This window comes from Lutzomyia longipalpis, chromosome 2, assembly GCF_024334085.1.
Source record: "Lutzomyia longipalpis isolate SR_M1_2022 chromosome 2, ASM2433408v1".
Lineage (NCBI taxonomy): Eukaryota > Metazoa > Arthropoda > Insecta > Diptera > Psychodidae > Lutzomyia > Lutzomyia longipalpis.
The window spans coordinates 36171617-36185248 of record NC_074708.1 but is presented as its reverse complement, the minus strand read 5'-3'; the positions used below and the strand labels follow the sequence as shown (position 1 = coordinate 36185248).

At 36.0% G+C, this 13632-nt stretch overlaps 1 protein-coding gene across 1 annotated transcript; it reads left to right on the top strand.

The window, feature by feature from the left end:
- Nucleotides 1-53: 53 nt before the first annotated feature.
- Nucleotides 54-857, top strand: LOC129790509 (uncharacterized). Its single transcript, XM_055828017.1, has 2 exons — nt 54-277; nt 364-857. Exons 1-2 carry the CDS (start codon nt 220-222, stop codon nt 681-683), a joined length of 378 nt encoding a protein of 125 aa, XP_055683992.1. The 5' UTR covers nt 54-219; the 3' UTR covers nt 684-857.
- Nucleotides 858-13632: the final 12775 nt, after the last annotated feature.

Below are 13632 nucleotides of genomic sequence, written 5' to 3'. Positions count from 1 at the left end.
ATTTCCCCCAAAGCCTCATCTTCTACTCTTGACTCCTACTATCTAATCAGTCGCACCAGAGATAAGAGCTTATCAGTAGGTACTGTCGTGAGTCGTTTTGGGTGTTTCACCTGAGTTTTGATCATTCGCTCGTATCCAAAGTCATTTGATGTGAAGAATTTTACAGAATTTTCATTGAAAAAAGGATAATTCTTTCATTGTTTTTGTGATAAATTAAAAATGGCATCAAAACTAGCTCTCCTGACCATTCTTGCAGTAGCCCTGCACCTTCAGACAGGTATTTAAGCTCAATAAAACTCTTTAAAAAATCTCTTCAAAGTTTAATTAATTTTTGGGTGTTGTTGGATTTTCTCTTCTTCGTAGTTTCTGCAATTCGATGTTATGAATGCTCCTCAAGTGACAACAAATACTGCGCTGATCCACCGGATACAGGAAGTCTCCAGCCTGTGGATTGTGGTACGGCGTCTGTGTGCTCCAAGGAGGTTCTCACGATTTTCGATAGGACAGTCGTTTCGAGGTGGTGTGCCAATGCGGATTTCTGCAAGAATGTCGATGAATCCATTGGTACGTGCTCGCTCTGCCTCACGGATCTCTGCAATTCCTCCAGTTTCCTCCAAAGCTCCCTCCTTGCCACCCTACTCGCCGCCACTTTGGGCTTCGTTGGTCGAATATTCGCAGCGTGATGTAAGAAAAAAAGTGAGTCATCTGTGCAAAAGCTCCGATGTGTAGTTTAAAATTTTGCCTTTGTCTCCTTCCCGCAGATTTTCCACAGACAAGAAAATTCCTCAACTTTTCATAAACAAAAAGAAAAACGTGTGAAATGCAAAAATATAGTTCCGAGAGGAAGATGCAAACTTTCTGAGCTTTTTTTCGTGCCCTATACCTCCTCCAACATTTGTTTGAACGAACTTTTGTGCTGTGTCCCGGTCGTGCATGAGGAAAAAAAGGATGAAAAGCTCGAGTGTTAACCCCTCATTTACTTGGTCGCATTTCGTCACACACCCCCACGAGAAAGAAAGAAAAACCTGCATGACATCCTGGCCATATTTTACTCAAGAGTGTGGGCAGAAATTTATGGCGCCAAAAGTGGCAATTAGGGATTCATTTGTGACGGGCAGGGCCCACAAAAAACCTTCTCTCGATCACAAAGATTCCTGAGCACCTCGCACACCATAAATTGTGGCATTTCCCGCGGAATTTCGCGCCAATTCCTTCCCGCCATAACTTTGGGAAAACTGAAAGCTCTCTCTCCGCTCAACTGAAAAAAAACGAGTGGAAACTTCCCAAAGATTTATATCATCCTCGAGAGAATTTTGTGTGTAAGAGATTTCACATTGCTTTTTGTCTCTCCACCTTTTCATCCCTTTCTGTTGCTCCTGCACTGCTTACTTTGCCACCCTCCCATACGCGTTCCAACTCTCCCACACCGTGGTTACAAGGAAGGAGAAGAAAAAAATCCCCGTAAAAGTTTCTGGCAAATACAGAACATTGTGTAAAGTTTCGTTTGAATTGCTCTCAATATTTACTGAATTATTCATCTTCGCAAGAGCAATTGTCTTCCATTGAAATTCTTCTCTTTTTGCCGAGTTGTGGAACTTTTCAAAATGCTCAGGGTGGAAGAGGGGGGGGGGGCTAAAAGGCAACACTGACAGAATTATGCAAGAAATTGAAATTAGAAATACAAATCAATATTTTTTGGGAAGAATTCTCTCAATTTTATTAAAAGAAGAATTGAGGAATTGAGAAATAATTTTAGCTGAATTGTTTAGGGGAAGATTGTCTAAATCTCAGACCCCCTTTGAATATTTTTAAGGGATAAAAAAACATTTGAAAAAAAAAAATAAAGTTCAAAATAATTTTCTAGCCTAAATAAATTTGAAGAAGTCCTTCGAATGTTTCATAAATCAATTTTAAGGTAACAATTTCATAAAAAAGATTAAAAATTCAGAATTTTTACAAGCTTTCGCGAAAGTTTAAGAAAAATCGCTATAATCTCTCAAATCCTATTAAATCCTTACAAGAATATGTTACTTTAAAAATACAAAAAGCTTCAAAAATAAATAAAATAAGATTCTCAATTATGAAAATAAAGCTTTCAAGCAAAGAGAATAATAAAAGGCAAAAAAAAAGCTTTGCAGTGAGATGAGATTATCTACAAAATGTAAGAAGTATTCTTGCACTATCTATGTACATAATTATTTCCAACAAAAGTCCCCCAAAATGCGCTCTCGTCAAGCAAAAGAAATATCCTTTTTGAGGAATCTCTTGCGAGGCGAGCTATTTTGAATGAATGTGGAAGGAGAGAAAAGGATTGTCTCGTTGGAATTTATTTAAATTTGCCCAATAAAACATATTCATGATTCTCAGCATTTTCTGTGAGTTTCTTAAGAAAGGATTAAGTGGATCTGCCCGGAATCCTTGTTAAACTTTTCTCCTTCCTTGACAAAACGATGAATATTACAGCTATGAGAAATCTCTTTTATAATACAGCTCAAAGGAGGAGATTAATAATGAAGAAAATGTTAATTTTTTGACTCATTTTATTGGTTAAGAAAATATATACTTTCATCCCTTCTGGGAACTTTTATGTGGGGGAGAAGAAACTTTTATTAATCAAGAATTTTAATAATCAATTCTTCGTGCAATTTCCGTATTGATGTAAAATATTTTTCAGAATTTTCCTTTTTACATAAATTTCCCCCTCATCCTCGCGGCAAGACGTTGGTGCTCAATTTTATGCAATAACATGCAAATTTCTCCCTTCCCAAAAATACATCCGGTGTGGTTTGGAGGAAGTTCAATGGCGCAGTGGGTGGCTTCGGCGAGGCAAGACGAGGACCTCTTCTTTGGTGTAGAAAATTGGGAGGGAGGTGAGAAGTACAAAATGCAACACAAAAGCTCGACGACTTTGTGAAGAAGAGGGTAGAAGCAATGAGAGAACTTTGTATTAAAATTTAAAGTTTCCTCGTATTTCAACCCCCCTCTTTCACTTTGCACCACTCTGAGAAAATATCTCTTAATTGGGAAATTGATGATCCCTCTTTGCGCTACATCCCCGCTTTTGCTACAATGCCAAAGGTTACAGAGTCAATTAATAATTTAAAATTTCTCTTTAGCCATAGCTCCTCCGTGGAAAATGTTCACCTTTCATAAGATATTCTTTTGAGGGTGTACTGTGTACAAACCCGCAAGCGATACTGCATACTTTCTTCAGCGCGTCCACCATGGAAATAATTATCACGGTGGATTTATGGGCCTCATTAATTACATCAAAAACAGGATTCTTTTAATTCACCGCACACTGAAGAGTTCTCTTGGGGTTCGGGGGTGGTGGTGGTGTTTTTTCTGACGGAACAGATAATTCTCTTGGCCATTGAAAGAGAATCTTCTGTGGGTTAATTAAAACACTCCCTGAGGTACTATATCGACCCATTCAGGGAAGTCCGCAAAAGAACACTGTTTGTCCGCTCAAAAGAAATAAAACATCCAAATGTTCGAACATTATTATGTTTCTTATTTCATCCTGTCTACGTGCAGATGTAGGACTAATTAGTCATTACAGAATTGAAATGAAAAATTAGATATTTAGAGAAAATACTCACCAATATTATTTTACACAATGAAAATACAAAAAGAAGTCGTTTGAGAATCTTAAAGATTTAATTGATTTTCCCGCGAAAATCAAACGTTAAGGAACGTCAGAAGCAAGGGGTGTTTATCTGCCGATTAATTAGATTGTTTTGGTGAATAATCCGAAGATTAGGGAATAATCACAATACTCCCGAAGATCTGAATATTCTCATTTTCAGCTAGAATTTAGTACTTCTTCAGCTTGATTTTCCTACTTTTTCGCTTTAAATTTACTTTTTTTTTTAGTAATTTTTAGAATTAAATTTAGTACTTTTTAGGATAAAAATAAAAAAAAATTCCAATGAATTCAGAACTTTTTCAGTTCCATTTTACCTTATCTTTTGCTGGAATTCAGTATATTTTCGATTAAAATTTAGTATGTACTTTTAATTATTGAATTTACTTGTTAAGATTGAATTTTTAAAAGTACTAAATGCTGGCTGAAGCAATAGCAAATATCAAGCTGAAAAGTACTAACATCAATCATTTAAAGGGTAGGTACTAAATTTTATTCAAAAACGTAGTAAATTCTAGCTGAAGAAAAGTATATTGAATACAATGGGAAAATGTACTAAATTTAAGTCTATAAAGTGCTAAATTAAATTTTACTTTTTCGACTAGAATTTAGTACTTTTTAGGGTTTTGCACCTCAGTCTCTACCGATTTAAGACAAAAAAATGAAGAAAGGTTCATCTGCTGAATATTTTGATTTCTTTGACGAATCATCCGAATAATCCGAATATTTTCAGTCACATTAACACCCCTTGGTCAAAAGCTCTGTAAAAAGCCCAAGCATATGTTCAATTTTCTATTTAAGTCTGCTGCGAAAAATCAGGAAAGATTTTCCCTAAATTCTTTTCCATACATTACTCTTTTAATTCCCATAAAATTAATTGAATTCTAAAATCAATTAAAAAAGCTTTTTCAGAAAATCCGAATGGAACCTAAAAATGCATAAAATATGCTTCACGTGCTTCTGTTCTATGTCTGGCAATTTACACATAGTATGTAGGTAGGTATATGGTTGCAAAACCAACCCGGATAGTTTTGCAAATGTGCGGGTATGTGGTGTATGAGAAAAATCAATTACATTGATCAAAAACATCACTGGGGGATTTATTTAGTTGCCCTTGCTGAGAGGGAGTGCTTGCAAAACATCACAGGGTGTAGGTTTTGTGTGTGGGTTGGGGGCAAAAAGTGGACCACATTTTGGTGAGCGGGATGTGAATTTTCCCATCCAATGATCCGGGGGTGCTTTTAATCACCCCATATAGGCAAAAATAAAAATGAACGTCCAGTTCCCAGGAAAATAAATACACCATCTATTTTATTCTTTCATATGTCACCATTTTTACCAAAACCCACCCACCCCCACAAATAGCTTTATCAGCAACAATTTTTCTCACTTTCCCCACGGCATGGGGGATTTTCCACGTCGCCGGAATTGTTTGTATGTGTTTGTGTGTGGAGCCTTAAAGTAAATTACATATAAACGAGAAATATTCCACACATAGGGGTAACTGGGGTAAAATGGTGAATTGGGAAAAAAATTAAATTCAATATCTCATGAAATACTTTGTCCTAATCATTCTCATTCAGTTAACAGGTGCTTCTTACACCTCTTAATAATCCCAGAAAGTTTTAGTCATGTAGAACGAATACTTTGGATTTTATTGAGGAAAATAATTTTCCGATGTCTAAAGTTACTTTTACCACCTTACCATATTTCAATTCTTACCATCGTATTCTGTGTATTAAATTATGAAAATGCATTTTTTCAATAAAGCAATTATTGCTGAACACAAACCTATTCTGATTTTTCCCAAAAATTTTCCGAGTTTCCTTTTATAAAGTTTTCACTAAAAGGTAGCACTTGGGGCAAGACGGTGAATATTTTTTGGGGTAAAATGGTGAAAAATTTGCCTCTTTCCACTCATATAGTGTTTTCTCTCTCTACAATCTATTTTACTATTGACGCGTAATGGAATAATCGTCCAAAATTTTCGCCCTACAAAATCAATGTTTTTATTCCATTCAATTCTTCACAGATAATATGTATTAGTTAGATTAGGTAATATAAACAATTAATTAACTCGAAATAATGTTTTTTTCGTAATTTTTCTTAAAAAATTTCTCCTTGTTAAATAAATTATTATATTGATTTTGCTACCAAAGTAGCTACGAGTATGAAATTCCTTGTCCGCTGGGTTTTTGTTGCACACAGATCTGACAGGAAGTTGTAGAAAACAAACAAATGGAGGTGCTTTTCCATAAATTTTGTGTTTTATCAATTTTATAGAATTAAAAAGTGAATAATCATTACGAAACGGAGTGAAATCTCTCAATCGAAACAGGTATGTTTATCCCAGAGCAAATCAATAACCTCTAAGACATGGATTTTCAAAGAAAAACGCATTTGAAAATCATTCACCATTTTACCCCAGGATTTTTGGAACATGCAAATGTGGAAGGGTTTGGAAAATGGCCTGAAAAAGCATTTTCCCGTTGAGATAGAGAGAAATCGTCTGAGACAAAGTTGTAGCCCGGAAAATTTGCTATAAGATAGTTGTCATGGGAAATCTCAAATATTTCCATGGAACTCAGGAAAAATTATCTCCCAAAAATTCACCGAATTACCCCAGGTTCCCCTATAGCTAAGGATGCCTTCTCGGATTCCTGCTTCTCTGTAAGACATGTCATAGGAGATATGGTCCCACCCACACCTCCCCGCGCACTGCTTGGGGAAGCGAGAAACTCATTGTCTCACGGAATATCGTGTGGGTAACTCCGTGAGGAGAAGATGAGTGACGACTTCTGCTGAGGGAAGAAAAGCGAGCTCCAAAAGGCAGAACGTGACAAAAATGAGTAATGATGGGCATATTGAATAATTGAGTTTCCTCCCTTTGCACTTATTTTCATCACCAAACCCAACGCTTCCCCTCCCCCCTCTTCATGCTGCGGCATGTAGGGAAAGCAACGCGAGCTTTTCCCCAAAGCACACACACACACGGAAGTTTCATGATGAGTTTGCAATCAAGGGATACAATAGAAGAGCTCAAAGTACCTATTCTTAAAAATACATTGTTGGGGTAAAATATGTTGCGAGCTTTTTTTTATATTGCTCCCTCAAGGATACATACTTGGGCATAAGAGGGAAAATAATATGGGAATGAACGAGAATTTTTTTGAAGCGTGATATCTAATATCTCATGAAGAACTAGAACTAATTAATTCTATTACTGTCGTAGGATATTTTTTTGTATTATATAGTAAGACATAGAACATACATACAATGAAGCTTTTCATATAATTTACTTGAAAAAGTTTCAATAGAATTAGGATTAATTACTTTCAGTCATTTTTAGTTTCTTTGCTGATATGAGAAAGAACATTTAGAACTTTCAAAGTAACCTGTAATTGTAAGTTTCTGTCCTTAAACAGGCGTTAATTCTTCTCCAAAATATCGGAAAAATATTTTTTTTTATTGGAAGCAGTTGGATTAATGATTTCATCCCCCTTAAATTGTTCAGTAAATTATTTTCATCAAGTATCCGGCAGTTAAATACTCAATTATAAATTGCAATAAATGAGGTCATTAAATGCATAATGGCTGCATAATTTACACTGTGTAAATTTTTCTTTTGTTTAAAAATGTATAAATAATTTTTTAATTTAATAAATTCCGCCAAAGGAAATAATTAAAAATTTTAATCTCATTGAAAAATGAAAAATTTTGTAAATTAATTCCTGTGTGTTAATTTTGTTATAACTGAAATCCAACGTTATAACCTTATTACCACCCTGTAAAATAGCCTAATATATCCCTTCTAGTGTGAGTAAAATAGAGAAAATAAAATTAAACATCCTTGAGAAGGAAACATTAGAAAATTCTAAAACTCATAAAATTCCTACTTTATTTAATTTCCAACAAGTCTCCATTTCTGCTGAAGAAAACTTAATTCGTTCCATCTTCATTGCACTTTTGGGGCAATTCACTAAAAGTTCAGTAATATTTAACTAACCCCTCTGTATGATTAAGTGCCGAGAAAACTTCCGAGAAAATTAGTTCAAAGTACATACTTCCGCTTTTAATTATTCCCCCAGTCACAGTTATTGTGAAAGAAAGATTTTCCGGGACAGTTTCAGAAAAATCGTGAAAATTTCATTTTCTTTTTTGGGATGAAATGCTCCCAGAGGGTGGGGCTTTTCGCGGTGGGGGGTGGTTCGTGCAATTTTCACATTTTCTGATTCATCAATTCGTTAAATTTTTAATCTCACTCAATCTGCGCACTTAAACAACTCCAAATGAGATCGTGTTCCATCAACTTCCCATCCCTCCGTGCCCTGTAGTCCGTATCCACATCCCCGCAAAAAATATTAACTGGTACAGCACTCTCAGAAGCACGTGGGGGAGGCACGAAAAAAAAAATGAGAGATAAATGATGAAGAATCTGAAGATTGAGAATTTTCACCAAGATTCCACCCCATAGCTGAAAAAAAAGAAGAGATATGGGCATAAATGGAGATATTATATCATGGCGCATATTAAATTTTCCTCAGGGCTCTCTGTAGCATTTTTAGGGGGAAAATTCACCCCCGAAACATTCTCTCTTCTCCCCATAATGTGGTTTTTTTTCCGGCAAAAGAAAATTTAATGTGTGAATGACAAAATTCCACCACAGAGAGTGGGCGGAAAGTGGCTGTTGAAAGGAGGTTTAAATACTCACGAATCTCATGGAGCTTTTTCCCAAAAGCTGCATAGCAAAGAGATTTCAGCGTCTTCAATGTCTCTTCATCTTCTTTTTCCTTCTTGGAATATTTTTGTGAAAAATGATGAGTTTGTGGCTTTTTCGGGGCTTTTTCGGGGCTTTTTGAGGAATTTTCTCTCAAGCACTTGGTGAGCAGTTGATGCTATTTTGTCTTCACTTTTAAGGTTGGGGGTGGCATTTAGGGGATGATACGCTCTCAAACTACGCTTAAGCACTTCCATGTTTTCTGTTCATTTTCTTATTTTATTTTCGAATGAAAAATCAGGATTTTTCTGAGAAAGGAAATAATTCTATTGACATGAAAGAGTTAAACCCTCAATTTTCAGGATTTTCCCTAAAATTAACTCCCTTTTTTTTGATAAATCTTAGAATATTTTTTTCTTTATAAAAATCTGCATAGAGTCCTTTTTTCAAAGGGGAAAAGGTAAATGTTGTGATACTGCAAAAAAAATTGACGCAATCATAGCTTTGTTGACTACACACAGACACATTCCCAAAGTCCCTAAATGAACAAAATAACGTACTTAACTTTTAAGAGGCACTTGAATTTAATAATCTGCACAACGTAAACACACAATAAATGAACTTTCACTGTGAGAGTGAGAGCAGCTCTGCGAGGCACCCCTATGGACTGCACAGAAGCTAATATTGTTTGGAAAAAATGTCTCAATTTTCCTCGCAATTTCCACCATCGATTTTCCCATGGAAAACTCGACCATTAGGTTAGTCCTCAGTGTAGGAAAAGCCATGGAGAGAAGAACTTTCATGGTTTGAAATTAAAAAGTTTCCCTTCTCCACCTGTACGCAGCAGGGGTGGATACGCTAGGCCGCCGCATCTACTCAGGTTTCATGTATGTGGGGACGAAAGCTCATCGTGTTTGTTTGCCATGGGCAGATGGATGCTGTTTGGGGTACGTTTGGGGGGTGGGTGGGTTGGAACACAACAAAGTGAATCACACATGTAAGCAGCCCCATTGTAACGGGTGTGTGAGAGGAACCCACTCACAGTGAATTGGGGTGTGTGCAATAATTTCTGGATGAAATGTAATTTGGGATGTGGTGTCAAGGGAGATTTCTATCATGCATAACACAAACATTGGGTGGGGGTACGACACGGGGGCCCGAGCAAGCAAACACGAATAAATTTTAATTTTTAAAACAACCATCACGAAGGGTGCCTGCCAAAGAGGGTGAAGAACTCCCTTGCAGTGTGGCACGAAAAAAAAAGCTCATGTAGGGGATTTTTTGTGCCATATGGTTGGGGCTGTTGCATGTTACCCCCAAAATGCACTCCCTGGCAGTCAAATATGGCAGACAGTTGCGCGATAAATTTATAAATTTCCGCTCAACGAGGGAAAATGACGTTCTTCATGCACGAAAAGCTTTCTCTATGGGCTTTTTTGTGTGCCATCCCTACCCCATCAATTCCCACACGGGCCATGGCTATATACATTTATTTCAATCTAACAGAGTGAATTAGTAAAAATGCAAATATTTCAGAGAGAGTCAAGAGACTACACTGAACTGCCAGCTTTAGTAGCAGATCCAGCAGATCCCAAATACAAAATCCATCGAGACGAGGAATAACATTTTAAAAGGAAGCTGTGCGAGTAATAAATTTTAATCGAATAAGAAAGAATGGTACAAAGAGAAATTATAAAAGCTTTTCCATTTGGGACGTTAATACCTTGACTATAGGTATGTGATTTTTTTTTGGCTTATGGACAAAGGGATTCAATCAATCCATTGCACAACGAACTCTCACTCTTCATTTATGTAATGAAACTTTGTTAAATTAATCACTCGTTATTTCACAAACTTTCCAACAATCACACACTACGCTAACGAATTTGTTTTTCAATTTAAATGAGTTTAGTTTGTTGACTTTCACACCTGTGTTGAGGAAGAACAGTTTGATTGTTTTATTGCAATTTGATATTTTAGAACTTTAAAGAGCTTTCAAAGCTTACAAAATTTTAGGAAAATAAACGTTTATTATTTTCATGAATTTGAGGATTTCCTGCAATTTAAAAATACAATTTTTTGACTCTTAAGGCTTGGAGGTTTAAGATTAAATCCCAAAGCTACCGAAAGGATTGTTATTACACCAGAATACCCTGATAGATCGCGTGGATCTCACGTCCTTCTCAGCTTAGCTAATCATACAATAAAAAAATCCCTTCTTTAGCCTTTTCTTAAACTCATTTTTATTCTCACGCAGGAATCAGTTGTCTATGTATGAATCTCCTAACAGATGATCCTTCAAGACGCTAAAGCTCATTGAGACTCCTTTCCATCACCATACGCGTCATCATTAATATTTATTGTGAATCCACATGCCATGGGAATCCTCATCATCTTTCATATTTTTTCATTCTTGTGTGCGTTTTTTCATCTCTTCTGTTCTGTTTGGCAGAATTAATGCCCCCTGACGGCCCACATATAGGCGCTGCTTCCTCGGGAAAAGTGTCACGCACATGGGGACCCATTGCGTTCACCATGGGTGAGAAAATATTACCGCATGTGGTGGAGTGTCATGTGACAAATCCCCCACGATTCCACAGGGGGAGACGGGGGGGTGGCACCGGTGTGTGTCACGTTGTTTAATAACTTGAAAATAAGTGGGGTCTCTCGGGGGCAGCCGTGGGAGCAGCTCCTTTCGTGCACCCCCAGAATCATGCGTGAAGGTGAAATAAATGTAATTTATTGGCTCAGCCTGGTACTTTGAATACAAATCGTGCTGTTTTGTGCGTATGATTGCCATCGTTGTCACGCTGTATTGGCACAGGGTGGTAGGGTAGGAAGATATGTGGGTGGATGGGGGTGCTATTGTCACCCTATGAATTTTCCAACTCAACCTACGTGGGGAGAAAATGAGCTCATTGTTGTTCACGAAAAATCTTAAAGAAACTTTATTTAAAATTATACTTTAATAAAATTAAAAGCTCGTCTAGAATTATATTTTAAGTTTTTAATTATGATTCAAATATTTAAAAACTAACGACATTGATGTTGTGTGTGCTTCTTATGAGCTGTTTAAATTAATCAAATGTCTACTGTAGAAATTCTTCATGTCATTTCCTCGAGTAAAAGCTTTCGAAAGCTCCTTCTTTCTCCATCATAGAAGCGTCTCATTGCCAATAGCAGCATGGCTTCATTCCAAGGAGGAAGCTAAAATGACCCACCCCCCCCGTATCCCTTACATTACTCCGCGCTAAATGATGACTGTGTACTTTCATTGTGTAGCGCAATGAATTTCTTGGAATTATTAAATATTTATGATTTATATTGCGAATTAATTTTTGTGTCATCCTCCCGACATATTGATGTCATTACGAGATGTCTTACAATCCGCTTTCTCCCCATTCAATGATAAATGGTCCTGCGGGATGATGTTTCTTTCGCCTTTGACCCCCGCATCGAGACAATAGCAGCCACCCACTCTGCCACCCACATAAATGAAAAGCTCCACACAATTGCCGCATGTTTTTCGGGTGAATTTATTAATAAATTGTAATGAAGCAAATTGAGAGATAAATCTGGTCAGGGGGGCGGAGGGAAAGTATCAAATATAATAAAAAGGGATTTATTGTGCGAGTGGCAATTAAAGTTAAATCGACATTGATTAATTGCAACACATTTCCCGCATTTATTTCTACCAGCCAAACATTGCAATATCCCCATCATTTCGGCACTAACCAAAAGAGCATATTTTCTGCCATGTCCTATCATCAAAATCATCAAAAATTTCAACCATTTCGCAACCCTCATTAATGAATGTGGTCCACCATTTGGGAATCCCACCGACTGGGGGTTTATTTTATATAAATATTGCTCAATCGCATTGCAATTCCCCCTCAACCAGTACACCAATGCATATGGGCAGCAAAATGGGTGGTGATGAATAAAATGGACCCTCAAAATGAATATTAAAGGGACACCCGGAATAATTAATTAATCAGTAGCAGCAATGAGAGACGATGAGAAATAATCCTTCTTCTGCATGGACACAAAAGTTTTGCAGACAAGAGGGGATGAGGGTGGTTGTTGCTACTCAATAGCATGTGAATGTTACCATTACTTCTTGTACACACACAGGCTGTCTAATTGATACAAATGGTTGGCATGGAGAAATGTGACATAAAAGAATTTCTCTCACTTGCAACAGTGATGCCTTCCATGGTTGATTCTTCTTCATTTGCACGTTCATAAATTAGTCATGTTGCTTTCATTTATTTCTCCTTTTGCTCCTTCGTGAAGAGTTGCCGAAAAGTTAGATTAAACATTAATTAAATGATTTTTCTTCGGGAAGATTCGTCTTCGATTTTCTTTTAATGTTAACTTTCTTTCTTTTATGACAACAAAGAAAAATCGAGGTTAACAAATAACAAATAAACTTTTAAAAGATAAAATAAAAATTTTTCTCCGAAATTGGGAGGCCTCAATAAATTCTTTTTATCTGAATTTCTTTCAATTTATTCTCATATACAAGTGTTAAAGAAGCAGCTTTTCCGATAAAAAACAACAGGTTAATGCACAAAATTTAAGAGCATTTTGCAAAAAATTAAAGGAACCATTGAACTTGAGCAAAAAGAATTATATTCTCTCAAGAAAAAAAATCCGTTAAAAATTTATTTGCAGGCAAACACAAGGGGTTACTAAATAACCGAATATAAAGCACAGAATCTTTATAAATTCCAAATTTTTGCCAATAATCTTCTTAAAAATTGAAGACATTGTTCACGCAATAAATTTATGTTCTTTTTATTTTCTTTTTCAAATATTTTAATTGTTATAAGCCTGATGAAGGATAGTCCAATATGTCGAATTTAAAAAAATTAATTACCCAAATATTCAACCAAAAATCCTTCTTTTCAAACTCTAACGTATTCCTTTTCTCTTCCTTAGAATCGGAATAATTCTTAAAAATAAAATAAATTAATGAACAATAAACTTGAATTTATTTTCCCCTTGCCATGTGTAACCATAATTAAAATTTAACGACTAATAAAATTATTTTTCTCGAATTCTTTATATAAAAATTAATTCGTGGTAAATGAAACAGGTATAAAAGGCCTTTCATCTTGTCACTGATCTTCAAATATTCTTAAATAAGACATAAAGACAGACAAAATGGAAATTGTGACGGTGTAAAAGTTTTCCTTAAGTGTTTGAAAAAGGTGAAAAATTATTTGTGAAAAGTTTCTTTAGAATAATAGTTATTTTTGCAGTT

Bases quoted from the DNA above. Each gene is read 5' to 3' on its own strand.
- LOC129790509 (XM_055828017.1), top strand. From the start codon at position 220: ATGGCATCAAAACTAGCTCTCCTGACCATTCTTGCAGTAGCCCTGCAC. The intron at 278-363 runs GTATTTAAGCTC...TCTTCTTCGTAG, and splicing joins AGCCCTGCACCTTCAGACAG to TTTCTGCAATTCGATGTTAT.